The 16,875-nt window shown below is 40.9% G+C and overlaps 1 protein-coding gene across 8 annotated transcripts in view; it reads left to right on the plus strand.

The window, feature by feature from the left end:
• Positions 1-16,875, plus strand: part of ntrk2a (neurotrophic tyrosine kinase, receptor, type 2a) — a 77,151-nt gene that overhangs the window by 51,374 nt on the left and 8,902 nt on the right. For 5 of the 8 annotated variants that reach the window (XM_078285136.1, XM_078285130.1, XM_078285134.1 and 2 more), the window contains 5 exons: positions 1,260-1,448; positions 7,954-8,084; positions 12,799-12,971; positions 13,772-13,927; positions 14,723-14,807. In XM_078285136.1, coding sequence (XP_078141262.1) covers positions 1,260-1,448; positions 7,954-8,084; positions 12,799-12,971; positions 13,772-13,927; positions 14,723-14,807 — 734 coding nt within the window. Of the gene's footprint in view, positions 1-1,259; positions 1,449-7,953; positions 8,085-12,798; positions 12,972-13,771; positions 13,928-14,722; positions 14,814-16,875 lie in introns of all 8 variants that reach the window. The other 3 variants (XM_078285133.1, XM_078285132.1, XM_078285135.1) reach the window with 1 other exon arrangement.

Raw genomic sequence — 16,875 nt, forward strand, 5'->3', positions numbered from 1 at the left:
TACGCATATTGTATGTGTATACAGGTTTGCTTTTCTTGTGTGTGTGTGTGTGTGTGTGTGTGTGCCTGCATGTGCCTGTGTGAGTGCAGATGTGATGAACTGATGGATCCTGTGTGAGGAAGAGACGGATATTGTTTGCTTTGGCACCCGACCCGAGCCACAGAAAATTAGTAACAAAGTCATGGAGGCGTAACTGACAAGTTGTGAACATGGATTCAGTCTCATGGACTGCTATTCACTCACTTAATTAGGAACTAATAACACCTCCCTTCTGTTGCCAAAACAAACCATTTGTCTGCAGTGGGTACCCCTGGCAATGCCTGGTACATTATGTATCGTGACTGCAGGGTAGGGCTCAGTTTCTGACTCATGCCATCCCACCTCTCCTCCTGTTTTCCATGTCTCACTTCATGTTGCGTTATTGAATTAAAAGCCATCATACCTCGATTTTTTTATATCTTGTGTTTTCTTATTTGGAAGGAAAATTCACATCAATGGGGCAAGTACATTTCTTGACCCAATTTTAAACATTAAGTAATAAAAAAAAAACTCTGGACATAACTTTGACAGTAGGAATTCTTCTAGTCCTGAAAAAGCTTATTTTCTGGAGAAATTTTTTCATCAGATAGCAGCCAGCAGTATAAAAAACTAAGAAAAAGTCGAAGCTGGATGACCTGCCTTCTTTTGATTTTTACTCCACAGTGGTTCCTAGATTACTGCTGTTTGTCTTTTTGAAGGCATACATTAATTCCTTCAGTCAGCCTCCAGCTTTGTAGAAATATACTTTCATCTCTCTCTTTCTATTACTTCATCATTAAATCCTGCGTTTATAGCCTGACCTGAAAAAATAACCCAGCAGTCAACCAAGAAAACAACTTCCAATGACTAAGTACCTATCTAATACTGTGTGTCTGTCTGTATATGTGTGTGTGTGTGTGTGTGTGTGTGTGTGTATCTCCTCCTGTTTCGTCAGATGGGACGTTTGTGATCAGTAGTAATGATTACAGCTCAACTTCCCCTCTCTACCACTCTTTTCTTCAATTTTTACGACTAACTGATTAACATCTTAATTAATTCAAGTATCTGTCTTTATAAAATTGAGAATATAAGCACGAAACGCTCCGCTCTTTCCATCTCACTTGCAAGACCTCTATTCTCCATCGTAACGATTGCTAACAAACAGAAAACAAAACGAACGCTTAAAATGTGGTAACAACCTTAACTGAGCGTTGTTTCTCCCCCTCTCTCTCCTCTCTTAGGACCGTCTTCAGTGATCAGTAACGACGACGACTCGGCCTCTCCTCTTCACCACGTCTCCAACGGCAGCAACACCCCCTCCTCCTCGGAGATGGGCCCCGATGCAGTCATTATCGGCATGACCAAGATCCCAGTGATAGAGAACCCGCAGTACTTCAGGAGCACAAACAGCCTGCTCAAAACCGACACTTGTAAGTGAAGCTGTACTTACATATTATCATCTCAATTAGCTTTCACGTGCAAGTACCAAGATGACCTACAGGTTAATCATTTACCAGTCAAACAACTACGAGTTAAAGCACAATAAAATCACATGTATGTATCACAAAGTAGACAAGTTTACAGTTTATGTCATATACTACATACATTATGTTGCAAGACAGTCAACTTGGTACCTTGAGCCTTGCAAATCCCAAAGACAGTTGAATGACAATACTGTGATGAACCTGTGGGGAAGATCTCAGTTGAACTTATTCTCACGGTGGCCATGTTGAACTTACATATTGGCATATATCAAACTAGTGTTACTTCAACACATAAGGAAGGGCTTCAGATAAACCTACTGTAATAGTTATTAAATTATCTACCAATCTTGCTAGCAGCAACTACAATAACTGCTTTAATTTAGCAGGGATGTTAGCTAGCTTACTAGCTAATTAGCTGGTTGCTAGCTACATACGTTAGATTCTGTTAGCTAGCTATTCATAGTGGCCTATTCTATCACCACATGGCCATCTTGGTAGGAAAGTAACAGGTGATTATAATAAATTAACAGGTGATTATAATTAAATGACAGCCACAGCCAATGAGCTGGTAAAGCACCATATTGGTAGGAAATGCATGTGACATCATGGGAACTCTGTGAACTCTGTGAAAGATATTAGCCTACCGCTCTTCAGCATATTATACATTTGACATAAGCATTAGGAGAGCAATGAGAGCACGTCACTGTATTGCCCTATTATGGCAACACATACATGTGCGTGCGTGTGTGTGTGTGTGTGTGTGTGAATACATGGAGGTTACCATAGCAACTCCTTCCCTGCTGTCATGGCAATGGCCTTGGAACTGCTGATGATTAGCTGTCCATCCTGAAAGGAAAACAGGAGAGTGTGTCCATTGACATGTAAGTGTGTGTGTGTGTGTGTGTGTGTGTGTTGTGTGTGCTCCATCATGTTACGCTCATATCCATTCATAAATTCTAGGTCAGACTTTTATGTGTGTGTCATACACATACGGAACCACATACATTATACATTATACATTGTTCTATGTCTACGTATCTGTCCCTATTCAAATAAACATTGAATAAATAAATTAGAGATACAGAAAGAGCAACAAACAGACAGGGAGCACAGACGAATATTGACCTGGTCCATCAATGTGACATTATGATTATTGGCAAATCATAAAAGCCTCTTCAGGCTATGGCCTTGACTTACAGTAAACTATGGAATTGTGTATGTGTGTGTGTATGTGTGTGTTTGTGTGTATGTGTGCCATTAGGTGAGAGCTAGGTTGAAGAGGTAAAATCCAGGGTAATGAGGGTGTGTGGGTGGAGGTAACTGGGGGGTGGGGGTATAGATAAGAATGGCGATGACGCGGCATAAAGGCCACGCCTACAAAGTGCGGTACAAGTGCGAAACGCTATTCAATATCTTTGGGCATCCTGTACATTTCACATAAATTATCAGAATACAGCAAAAGCAACCACAGAAAATGTTGATTTTTTGTTTTGCCCATAGAAATATAGCGGGGTATATCACTTGAACCGCACTTTGTGGGCGTGGCCTGTTTGAAACGTCACGGCATTCTTATGTATTCCTTTACAGGGTGACCTCTTTATCCCTACTATATAACTAAAAGATTGACTGGGGATTTACAGCCTAAAGACAAGAATGAAACATCTGAGAATCAATGAAAGTCAATACTCTACTGCAGTGTGTGTGGATTTGGTGTGTGTGTGTGTGTGTGTGGGGGGGGGGGGATGGGGGGGGGGGGGATGGGGGGGGCTTAGAGGGAGAGAAAAAGGGCCGCTTGTGTTTGGTTGCTTGCCGCTTTGCTTATGAGGGAAAAAGAGAAAGGCAAAGAGAGATAGAGAAATGGAAAGAAATGGATGATTTTGTGTTATGCGAGTGTATATGTGAATGCGCGTGCGTGTGTGTGTGTGTGAGTGTCCATGTGCACGTCATGTTCATAATAATTTTTGTGCAACTCTAATGGAGTGGACAACCTGATGGAGGCCATTGATCTGTTCTTAATATATTGCAGCCACATGAACTCTTACTCTGACCGACTGTCTGGCCCTCTGCCTTTGCAGTCTGTACAAGAGCCTTTTAGAGAGAGTTTGGCCAAGTTGCACCCAGGGACTGAACTCTTTTAACTGATTGCACTAACCACTAGCTTGTATAATATTGAACATTAAAAGCAGTAGCTGGTACACATTGCCACTGAAACAACTTTGTGACACAGGCCTCTTCTAGGCAGTAATGAACAAATAATTACTGAGAGCTGATGGATCGTTGTGCAATCACTGGCGCTGTTAGCTCTGCTGCAGAGTATCAATTGTACAGCTTACCTCTAAAGTGAACACCTCATTAACAATAATAACATCAGACGCATTAGCAGCACGTTGCATTCATTGGTAGAGTTACAGAAAACCATGCATGGCTTCGCAGAGGTGATAACTATTGTGTTTATAGCATGTCTCCTTCGTCCCACCTACGCATACAAACTGTAAACATGCATGTCTAGCAACTGAAGAAGCCTTTTCTTCTTCTTCTTTGATATGTTACACCTTCTGCTGGGCTTCCTCTCTCACTTTTTCCACCGTTTCCATCCCAGCAGATTTTTGGGGGTTTGTATTGTATTTGTATCTAGGGAATGGGGATTAACACTGTTCTGGAAAATCTGATTCATAAGCGAACACGTGCATACACGCCGCATACGGCTGCACGAGCTGCACGAGCGTGTAATCCCTCCCACGCGACATTCATTCATTCATTTATATATAATGTATATTGGTAAAGAGCAGGTTTGTCTCTGTCCATCTTGCTGTTTTCAAGACATCTGTAAGTCAAGTCTCCTCCAGGTCTTCAAGTCTATCACCACAACACCTGTTGTGTCAGCATGTGTTGTTCTTACCAAATCTTTTACACTGTCACACAAGAAAAAGGACAAAAAGGACAGTGAAAAGGTTACAGCACTTCACAGGCAATTCTGCAAGCCTCTAAAATGGGGCTCAGAAATCCATGAATAAGACTGCAAGACTTACAAGATCTTGTAACTCTTGAAAAAAGGTCTGCAGACCAAAACATCGACTAATACAGATACCATAAACTGCAATTTAAGCCTCCAGCGTCTTTCTTAGTAAAAAAAAAAAGGCACAAGAAAATGACAGTGTGTTTGTAAAGGCTACTGAAAAATGTGATGAAATAACAGGTTTTTATCGTCCCTGAGCACCAACAGAAGGGTGTGGTGAGAAATGACATTAGGTGTGTTAAAGATGTGTTAAGTTGACACAGCATGTGCTATTAATAACGCATCATTCAGTGCGCTTACATGAAACACACTGATTTGTAAGACAAACTGTCAATAAGACAGTGGGACATTATAGCAATAATACCCAGGCGGGTAATCTTTACTGTGATTATGGGTACAACGGCGACTCAATAGATATTAGGTAATAGCTTTTGTACAATGGTAAACAATGGATGTGTATTGACTGAAAAGTTTTCTCTAGCTTAGTGTACAGACATGAAAACAGCCTTGGTTACCACAAGTATTGGAATAACAGCTGATAGAATACAGCTAGCAATGCTTTATGGGAATTGTTAACATGGCTGGAATGCATCTTTGACCTATCAGATTGCTTGGCTGAAACTACATACAATATTTACACTGTAATTTTCAGAACATCCTTATGTTTGTACTCAAGGAGGACACAAGGTGTTATTTCAACATCCAGTGTGATGGAAAGATTTTGGGCAGATGAGCGAAGGAGGAAGGAAAGGGCAGATGGCAAAAGGGGGAAATAATTATTTCCCCAGACATTAATTTATTAGGTTGTTTAGGATGCTGATTAAGGAGGATAGGTGTGAGAGGTGGATCTATAGGGAGAGATGGATAGAAGGGGAGGGAGGGGAAAGTATGGATGGAAAAAGGAGGGAGGAGGAAGAGGAGGAAGTGGTTGATGGGAAATATTATTCCTCTTGATGTTAATGTTCTAAGAACGGTGATAAAAAAGTGATTAACAGGTGTGAGATGTGAAAAATGGAAAGATGGAAGTGGGAGGGGAAAGAGGGATGGAAGAGGAGATTGATGGAGGGATGGAAAGGGGGAAGAACATGTCCCTAGATGTTAATGTGTTGAGGATGTTGATTAAAGAGTGATAAGTTTAACAGGGGGTAAGGAATGGCTGCAGGGAGAAATTGATGGATGCAGGGAGGGATGGCAAATGAGAAAAAGTGATGAACAAAAGACAAAATGAGAGATGTCCAAATGAAAAGGTGGAGAAAAAGTGAGAAAAAAGTTGGTAGATAGGGAATAATATGTCTCCAGATGTTAATTAGCTGAGGATGCTGATTAAAGAAAACAGACGTGAGGAGTGGCTATGGGAGGTGGAGACAAAGAAATGACAGAAGGATAGAAAGAGGAATGGAAAATGATGGATGGGGAGACAGAGGGGTGGAAAGCGGGATACATGGTGATGTTATACATAACAACTTAATTTTGGAGGTCGTTGATTAAAGTTGCTATGTGCAGGAATTATGAATGAATCGCAGCAGTCACAGTGGTCATTTATTTCATTCATTCATATATTGTTTTTACCTGCTTATTCGGGGTCACAGAGGGGCTGGAGCCTATCCCAGCATGCATTTGGGCAGAAGGCAGGGGAACACCTTGGATGACATGGTTGCCAGCCCATCATAGGGCTAACACAGATAGACAGACTATCACACCTACACTCCCATTCACACCTATGACCAATTTAGACTCTCCAGTCCACCTGACCTGCATGTCTATGGTATGTGGGAGGAAACCCACAACAACATGCAAACTCCACACAGACAGAAAGGACCAGGAATCAAACTCAAGCAAATCAATTTGCTGTGAGGTAATTCAATTCAACTGAGAGAAAATCCTACAAAATCCCTTAAAGGTCACCCCTTAAAGGAGAAAGTGTAGCCTTACATGATTTTAGCTTATAATATCCTTCAAAATACAGCTGAGTATAGGCCCAGTTTACAGTCAGGAGTTTAGTTTATCTAAGTCAGAACAGTATTCGCACTACAACCATAGCACCAAAACAGGGAAGGCTGTGAGAACAATAAAACCAAAACCTCCCGCCAACCACTACTGCTATAAAGAAGTATATGAGAAAATGTATTAGCCAGTTGAGGATGTTAATTAAGGAGAACCGGTGCGAGGCTGTTTCCACGGGTAAACACTTAGTACACGACCACAGTAGGAAATGGTGCGGTGGTGAGGTAATTAGCTGGTTAAATGGTGGGTAGTTGGCTTGTGGGATGCGGGTTAATTGTGTGCTGTGTGCTGCACAGGGAATTGTGGGTACACTGAGATCTCTGACCTGCTGTTGCTGTTTTGGAGTGGAAGACGTGATGTCATCATCAGGCATACACACATAAATGCATAAATGTAAACACAAGCGTTTACCTACAGACACACACAAACACAGATGCGGGTTTTCCTCCACCACACTCTTACACTTAGATGCTTTCGAGTGTCTGTTGTAGACCAGTGGTGTCTCTCATCTCTCTCTCTCTCTCTCTCTGTGTGTGTGTGTCTCTCTCTCTTTCTGTCTGTACAATATTGGGTTATAGTAGATCTCAGTAGCTTACGGTGTAGATCGATGCAGCTTCTCAGAGTCTAGCTAGGCTCTAATGTGATATTCTGAGTGGACAGCATTTCTTCAAATGCGTCTCGTAATCACATCACAGATAAATCTCAGCTGTCGGAGTCCTGGTGTGTGTGTGTGTGTGTGTGTGTGTGTGTGTGTGTTGGGAGGTATGGTGTGTGTTTGTCAGTGTGCAGACGGTTGCAGAAGATGTATGTGTTTTGGTGTCCCAGTGCTGGAGCAGGTTTGGTTTCAGTTATCATGGGGCCAAGGCTGCTGGCCCACAGTCAGGGATGGAAAGGGTTTAGTCAGGTCGTATTATGGGTGCCACACTGTTATTCATTCTCTAGAACGAAAAATTGGCTGAAAATATGTTGCAATAGCCTTCACGGTGAGTTGCCAAATTTTCTAAAAAGCAACTGGCATGGAGTCACAAGTTACTTAGCAACAGAGAGCAGGTTTGTGGACTCCGATCCAACTGTGGGAGAGTAGTGGAGAGAAAGAGAGCGGCCAAATTGTATAGCAGGAGAGAGGAGGAGTGGAGGAGAGGAGACACACTACGATAGAAAACAAGCTTGGATAACTTTCTGGTAGCAGATGCAAGTAAATGATATGATTAAATTGATACATGATTAAAAATGATATGATTAAAATGTGATAACTGAATTGTAATTGATGTAACGCCATGAGATCAGGCTTCTGTTGACTACTTAACCTGTAGTGTTTCTGTAGCTGAGCAAGACAAGGTGAAAATTAAGTTCTGTGTCTTATTGTCTCTCTCTCTGTCTCTATCTGTCTGTCTCTCTCTCTCTCTCTCTCTCTCTCTCTCTGTTCAACAGTTGTCCAGCATATTAAGAGACATAACATCGTGCTGAAGAGAGAGCTGGGAGAAGGGGCCTTCGGCAAAGTCTTCCTGGCTGAGTGCTATAACCTCTCGCCTGACCAAGATAAGATACTGGTGGCTGTCAAGGTAATCTGCACTGGTCTTATTTTGACAGTTGGATGCTGAATCTTTTTATCTCTTGAAAAAGCTTTTCAAAAGCAAAGAAAATATTTCTTCTTTTTTTTACTGTTAAAATGTTTAGAGTGGGTTTCATGTTCCCTGGGTCACGACACATATTACTAATTCCAATAAGAAAATTTAGAGGGGAAAATGGAGTTACTGTACAGGTTTTTCAAAGTGGACATCAGCCATATAATTGGTATCTTATTTCTCATAGAGTCTGTTTTCTGCTTAATTAATTTTTTGCTTAATGTATAGAAAATTTGAAAAATACTAATTAAGTCTGGGGATATTCAAAATATCCTTATGATTACTTGACTATGACTATTAATCAGTTAATTGAGCACTTACTGAACACACCTTTCATGAGCTATCACAAAGCAAAAACAGTTTACCATCTGCTTTTGAAAAAAATAGCTAAAATACTACCTATTCTCCATTAAATAAAACAAGAAAAGTTAAATAGGAGTTTAGTTCCAAAATGAGATATCCACCATTTTGAAAATTCCAGCTCTATAGAAAGATTGCTGGTTCAAAAATAAAACCCCTAATGTAATATTGAAGTCGAAGTTATTGCCTGCCTTACAACTTTTTCTCATGAGACGCATTTGAAATATTGAACAATCTCCATCAGGCAATCTTATGTTCCTTGAATTGGATACAGTAGCATTTTGGAATGAAATCCTTCATATGGAGTCTGTAGGGTATTTTTCATTCTACAATCCCCATCGCCTCGCCTCCATTTCCTCTCCCGTTGTCAGCCTTTCAAAAGAGCTTCTGGGTAAGCAAAAGGTGGAATTACACTCAAACCGCCGACTTCCGGGGTCAAATTGAATGGTTTCCCAAGGAGCCGGATGTCCGCGGCCTCCTCCCATCCTCTCTATCCCTCCATCCCTCCACCGAGAACGCTTTCTCTCCCCTGTTTGCGGTGAAACAGGATCTTATTGGTGGAGAACTTCTCATTAACAATACATGACCTGTGAGAGACCCCCCCCCCCCCCCCCCCCCCATCTGTCCTTCCTTACCCCCCGCTTCCTCTCTCTCCCTCCCTCGCTTCCTCACCCCTTTCCCCCGTCTCACCTGCAGCACTCTTCCTCCCTCCTCCTCCTTCCTTCCTTCTTCATCCTTCTACTTTACCCCTCCCTCAGCCTCCTTTCTGTCCTCACACTACCTATTTCCTTCTGGCTTAGCTCTAAACCGCTTGCTGGCCCACTGATGTTTACTGCCAGCTTAGCTTCAACTCAATCAGAGTACTTGGTATGCGCCTGAAAATCCAGGCAAGCAGACTCCCTGGTTGTTAAACAAGATGCTGTATGTTGCTGACTGCATATCGTTTCTGGTAAAACATTATGCACTCAGAGCTGCGCGGCTAACTGAAAAAAACGTTTGTCAGTGTTAACTGGGAGCATCCCCCCTAAAAATAAATGGTGCATACGTTTCACCCAAAAAACTGCTTTGACTGCTAGTTGTGGGCTTGTTTAGACAAGATGAAAAGGAATCACTGGGTTCATTTACAGATTTAGGTTTTTGTTTTTTTCAGTTACTTTGATTTTTCAAGTTCAACACTTTATTGCCATCTGGTTCATTGGGATTTGTTTTGGCAAGTTCCCTTAAAACAGACAGAGACGGACAAAGAATGGTTAAAATGAACCACAAGATGTAAAACACTTAAAATGCATAGAACATAAGACATAAGATAGAAGCAATAAAATACCATAAAATGAAATAAAATACCACAAATAAAATACCATAAACTAAGGCATTTGTACCATAGTGGGGTTTTTAGAAGAGGGAAAATGATTTGCAACACATTGTAGATTAGACTTTTTCAGTTGAGTCTATAGGTTATATTTTCCCGCATCATTTTCCCACCTGCCTACTGTACATCTCTTCCTCACCTACTTCGACTCCTCCTTTCTCTACACTCTTCTTCTTCTCCTCCTTTGTCTCCTCACCTCCTCTCCTTTCTCCCTCTGCTCCCTTCACCTTCTTCGTTCTGACTTTGCACTTTAAAAACCCCCTCACCCCTCGCATGTACGCACTTACGGTGTAAGTGTCCCACATGTACATACTTACAACACATTGCACTTTCCCCATACATGCTGCATTACAGACACATGTGCTCTCATATACACCACATTACAGTAACCTACAGACACTAATAGAGCTTAATGGTGCTGGTTTTACAGTTCCCTATCAATCAGCCAGTCATCCATAATACAGAAGCAAGTTTTACGGTTATATTATACACAGAGGTGCCATCGATCACTGACTCACATTTGCACGTACAGGAATACGCACACACACATACACACACGCCCCTATACACACTTATACTACTGTACATGTCATCAATCATTAACACCTGGCATTTCCAATAATGCGCTGCCAGTGGACCTTAAAACATGCAGATGTGAGTAAGTACAATCACTAGCTAGAGGTTGTTGATTGCTTTATATTTGTCCAGGGACTTGAATGTGCGTAGATTGGATGACTAACAGCACAATATTGTGGCGCTGAGCCTGGGATTTAATGCGACATCGAGTCCAATGACTCAGAACGTAATAGTTCCTAGATGTTCTTGGATCTCAGGGAAATCTCTGCTGTAACATTCCAGAAAGCAGCGATATGTGTTGCCCAATAATGTGACTAATACTTGTTACACTGGTCATTTGATACACCTAACAGAGAGCCCAGCAGCTGATTGGACCCAGCTGCACAATGAGTATTTTTAAGACTTTCTCTCTAATATGCCAAGAGAGAACAGATTTTTTTTAACACATTTTTGTTGCATCACAGATTTCCTTTTACCAGGAGCCCATAGTAGGCTGCATCTGTGTAGCAATTATATTGATTTTGATTGATTGATTTAATATTATTATAGTGTCATACATCATACTGGTGCCCAGCCCACATTGGCTTACAAGACACTGTGAAACAAAATGAAACAAAGTGATCAAACAAAAGGTACAATACTGAAAACAGAGAATGCATGTTGTCCATCTGCAATTCACCTTCAAATTACATTACATTGAATTTCACTATCATAGTATCCAATATCTCATTCAGAATTCAAAATAAATAAGGATTCCTTCCTTCTTTCCCACTCCATAGAGATAATAGTGTCAAGGTCAAGGTTTTTAAACAGGTATTGAAATCTTTGACCATCCTCCATCAGAAAGAAATCACTCTGAATTATCTTATCGCACAACTTAATTCTCCAATACTTTTTATATAGCACAATAAAACATAAAGTGAATTTCATTTTCAATCTCATTTAAGCCGCAGAGTGATAGCATAGTCGCCCTTCCTCTGGAGTGTTATTGTATCGTACAGTTTCAGTACCAAGGGATAATAAACCTGATCTTACCTAAGCACATAGTGATCTTTTACCTTTCGTTAGATTGTAGATTATAGATTCAAGATTCAAGAATTCAAGAAAAAAAACTTTAGTGTATATGGATTAAAAATTAGCATGTGGGCAAATAAACAAATGTACTTGCAGTTCCAAAAGTCACACTCCATCCTCTGGTGCAGGAGTTGTCTAACTCTAAATGAGAAATTTATTCTCACAGCCCGAGTCCTACAGCAGGCTCATTAAAACAAATTATTACTCTCGGCATGTGGGGACTCATCAGAGGAAGATCCTGAGGCCCAGGCTGTATTTCCTATACATTATCCACATACCATTTATATTTCAAACCTGATACTGGAGTGCAGGCTTACGTACTGTATCTCTTCTCTTCTTCTAGCATCATCACCCAGTATCACATTACATCCTGTAATGTACATGAACAAGCCTCTGTTTCAGGATACGTGATTGGTTGATTATGAGTGGGTGGAGTTACAGTCTGTCTCATTTTCTGGCTTCTCAGCATTCTGGCCAAAAGGTCACAGGGTCATTTCAGCAGCTTCCTGAGCTTTCTTAGCATCTTCCTCCTTGTCCTTCAGACCCTATATTTGTAATAGGATCTTACTTCTCCATTGTTGGTACACAGACAAATGCACACACACACACACACACACACATATATACACACACACACATATATACACACAAGGTGGAAAGTAAACGTATACCCATGTCATATACTGTAGGAAGGCGATAAATTATTCATGTAGGACAAGGAGCATTTTCTATATTTTTTCTGTAGATGTGAAATGAATATGGACCCTGTATCACTTTCATTTCCTGCAACTCTCTCTCTCATTCTCTCTCTCCCTCTCCCTCTCCCTCTCCCTCTCTGCTGCTCGTGTCATACAACGACCCTGACAGATTTCTTGATTCATGGTGGGGAGACAAAGATTAGTTTCAAAGGGAACCAGGGAATATAATGAATGTAAACAGTGTTGTACTTTGTAATGACTTGCATTAATATGAAATGTCTCCATTTTTTTGCTCTGCCATTGTGCCAGGTCTTGCTCGGTGCCAGTAATTTCACATTGTGTGTGCCGAGTTGCTATAACTCACTTTTACTAGGAAAGCCACTTACATTTTTTCTCTCTCGCAGTGGACATGAGCCAAAGAAATTAGAGCAGACTGGGAGCACAGTGAAAATGACTAATTGGCAATAGTGTATGTGGCATAATGTGTGAGTTTGTCATTGTCAGTTTATTGAAATGTCACTTCTGTGTGTGTGTGTGTGTGTGTGTGTGTCTGTGTGTACATATGTGTGTTCAGACTCTTAAAGAGGCCAGTGAGAATGCCAGGAAGGATTTCCACCGTGAGGCCGAGCTGCTGACCAACCTCCAGCATGAGCACATTGTGACTTTCTACGGAGTCTGCGTGGAGAGCGACCCTCTCATCATGGTCTTTGAGTATATGAAACACGGAGACCTCAACAAGTTCCTCAGGTACGGTTCTCTCCTTCATCACGTGTTTTCACAAACTAAATAGGTGTTGTTGTTCATGAAGGGACGATATATTGCAGTACCACACAATGACAGTACGCATCGTGGGGCAGAAAAATAAAGCGTGATATTAGCTGCATTTTACTCTGCTGTTGTAATCACAAATGAGACGGCTTGCCCATCACCAGTTTTCCAAAGACATTATTTTATTTACACTTTGTAATGACATTTTTGAATTGTTGACATTCTAGAATGTCTAGAATCTAGATGCCATTGCTAGAAAGATTTGTGGCTCAGAAATAAACATAATTCTGCACAGTCATGCCTTGTTGTTATTGAACTTTTATTTATTACATCATATCGTGGTTGTATCGAATCGTGAACCCCATATCGCGTATCGAATCGTATCGTGAGATAAGCAGATCATCCCATCACTAGTTGTTGTAGTCTATAAATCTAAAGTCTAAATCCACAATGCTCGTCAAACTCTCTCCTCCTCTCCAACAATTTTATAGTATTGTTATTTTTATGTGAAAATAAAAAACGTCATCTAAATTCCGTTTATTCAGAATGTCATTAATTAAAAAGCCTGTAAACTATTTTTGCCGCTGCATGCAAAAAATACAGCTTGATGCTCTTAAATCTCTCTTGCAGCGACAGGTGCAGTAATTTACATGACAGACATAAGGCATAACAGCTAGCAACAATGTTGAGGTCCACATGAAACAAACAACATGAAAGCCAACAAACAACAACTGGAGTCACTTCCATTAAAGACAAAAACTCCACCTTTCCCCCTCTAGGGCTCACGGTCCAGATGCGGTTCTGATGGCGGAGGGCCAGACCACCAGACCTGTGGAGCTGACCCAGTCCCAGATGCTGCACATCGCCCAGCAAATAGCAGCTGGCATGGTTTACCTGGCATCACAGCACTTTGTGCACCGCGACCTGGCCACCAGGTTTGCCAGTCAATACAAATTACACTCTGTATCTGTCAGTGTAGCCTTGATTATGTAATTATATTATATGGTAAATAGCAGCTGGAATGGTATTTAGTCTCACAACACCTCAGTCTATAGTCAACAGTCTCCTCATGGCGTAAAGTGTGTATTATATAAGCCAGCAGATAGCTATGGTCTACCTTGAATCACAACACCAGCAGCACTGAATGTGGATTGACTGATTGGTTTTGATGTATGAAATGAAAAAATATAAGAAAGACATCGAGGCCCTATTAAGCAGAGAAACTGTTCCAAAAAATAAAAATAAAGGGTGACTCAACAAAGTCTTGAGGCCTTTCCTTTTTTGGTCCCATGATGTTCTTTATAGATGTTCAAACATGCTGATAATAACGAATGTTTTACATTCAGAATATTCCCAGAATGTAAGTGACTTGTAACTGCAATTAATTCGTAAACGATCTGCCTAGAAACTTTTGTAAACCAAGCTCTGAATCTGCATCTTGGTAACAACTTTGACTGTCGGTGGACTGTTTTAGGTTGACTTTTGACATTTACTGACATCTGTCAGATAGAGCATAGTAGCCATAGTAGAAATCCTCCACCCTGCATTAACACTGCAGATCTTTCCAAACACTTCTCCTTGGGGGCGGAGCAACAGTGCAGCCGCAGTACAGCAAGCACAGAAACAGTGGAACTTCTCAGTAGCTACATCTTTATCTTCATGTGCATAATAACTTGTTGGTATTTGTTGCCTACTTTAAGTTTGTGTCTGCTTATGTTGTTGTCTGATAGGAACTGCCTGGTGGGTGAGAACCTGCTGGTAAAGATCGGAGACTTTGGCATGTCCAGAGACGTCTACAGCACTGACTACTACAGGGTAGGTGTATGTGTCGATATCTTTTCTGGCCCTTCTTTTAACCTTCCTCCTCCCCGCTGCATGGGCCCCTCTCTGCTCCTCCCCTGCATGGGCATGACTGGACTCAAGCAGAGTTAAGAGAAGTAGCATGCTATGGTAGGTCAACTAAACTGAGTACAGTGATCCTCTCTGCAGTGGAGTTAATTGTAGTTGTGTATAGCCTACTGTAACACTGTATATGACTGAATGGACTCAAAGGGAGGTAAGATAAGACAGCATGCTTTGGTAGGTCAGTTTACTAAGGACTATTTTTTTTAGATTTAATTTATTGTTTAATTACCCAGATAGTCCCTTTAAACTTAAGAATCGTCTGTTCAAGAGAGACCTGGCCAAGAAAGCTGCTTCATAACAAGCATCAATACTATTTAATACACTTTGTTGATGAAAAATGTTCAATGTAATTACAAAAATGAAATCTGAAACTCCCAAAAGGCGATGCTAATGATGAGTGAGGGTATCTGAATCACCGTTCAGTGACATACAGGATCTATTAGAGTGTTATTTTACCCCACTAATTTTATAAACTGAAAATACAAGTTATCACATACTGTAAGGGTTACATTTTCATTGTCTAATTAGCAGTGATGTTTTTAAATTGCATAATAGTACACTGATTTCTTGTGGCCCTTGTGGGAATCAAACCCCAAACCATAGAAGTATTGGAGCTATACATGTAGGACACAGGACCTGAAAACTGCCACTCCTATTCAAATACCTTGAATCGGACATAATAATAATATTGCATATAAAGGCCACATACTGTATGTGCACAGTAGAGATGTAGCTTGATGCAGAATGGGTGCAAAGTTGAGAGATACTGCTCCAAGTGTGTAATACACTGTATACAACAAGTCCATTAATGCTCCAGGAAGTGGCTTTCTCTATGTCAGTGTCAGGAGAAAGTTGTGTACACAGGCCAGTGGGATGTAACACAAGCTAACCCAACACATCCAACTGAGTCCAACACAAATACACACACACACACACACACACACACACACTCTGCATTCATACATCCAGCTCAGAGGGGGGTATAGAAAAGGCCAGGCCAGCAAAGGGGAAAGGGGAGAAGAAGTGCGGAGGCGAGTAACAAGAAAGAGGTGTGTGGGTGTTCACAAAGTGTGTGTGTGTGTGTGTGTGTGTGTACGTATGTATGAATATGTATTCTTGTGTGTGTGTGTGTTGCAGGGGAAGTAAGCGGCTGCAGTATGACGGCCAAAGTAACTAAGGGCTAAGGGAGAGCTGAGAGCATTTTTTTTCCTTCTGTACACTAATCTGTCACCATACAAAAAGGCCAATATCTAATAATACATAGTGATTGATTGATAGTGACTGTCCCTGTACCTTTTTCCAATCCACTGTCACAAACTGACATGACTGACAGTGACAGAGAGAGAGAGAGAGAGAGAGAGAGAGAGAGAGAGAGAGAGAGAGAGAGAGAGAGAGAGGAGGGAGCAAACATTGAATGACGCAAGAAAAGTCTTCATACAGGAAAAATTACAACATTAACTATAACATCGACACAACAATAATAGTGCATGTGCCATTTGATGGATGCTTGTATTTTAAGCAATTAACTGGACCATGACTGTATATATTGTTCAATAATGGTATCAGTTCATATTTTTTGACGTGAAAGGCATGTCTTTACATACTGCTCAATCAATCAGTGATCAAACAATGATTGGATCATTTTAACACTGAGTGTGTTAACATGCACACAGGTTTCCAGATAATAGTTCATATCCAGATTTAAGTCTTATTTCCTATCCCACTGTATATAGTGAGAATATACACAGTAAACAGAATATTCTGAATATTACCATAGAAACCATGAAAATCAACAGGATAAGGTGATACATGCCTCAGTATCCCAGACAATATTAGCAAATTCCAGATATGTTATTCTGCTTTCTCATGATTGGAATAAGATGTTAACTAGGTTATTCGTATTTCTTGTTACTTTGCTGTTAGTGATAGTTGGCATAGTTATGTTGTTTCATGACCTCAAAGCTAAGCCACACAATTG

Source organism: Centroberyx gerrardi, chromosome 8 (assembly GCF_048128805.1).
Source record: "Centroberyx gerrardi isolate f3 chromosome 8, fCenGer3.hap1.cur.20231027, whole genome shotgun sequence".
Classification (NCBI taxonomy): Eukaryota; Metazoa; Chordata; class Actinopteri; order Beryciformes; family Berycidae; genus Centroberyx; species Centroberyx gerrardi.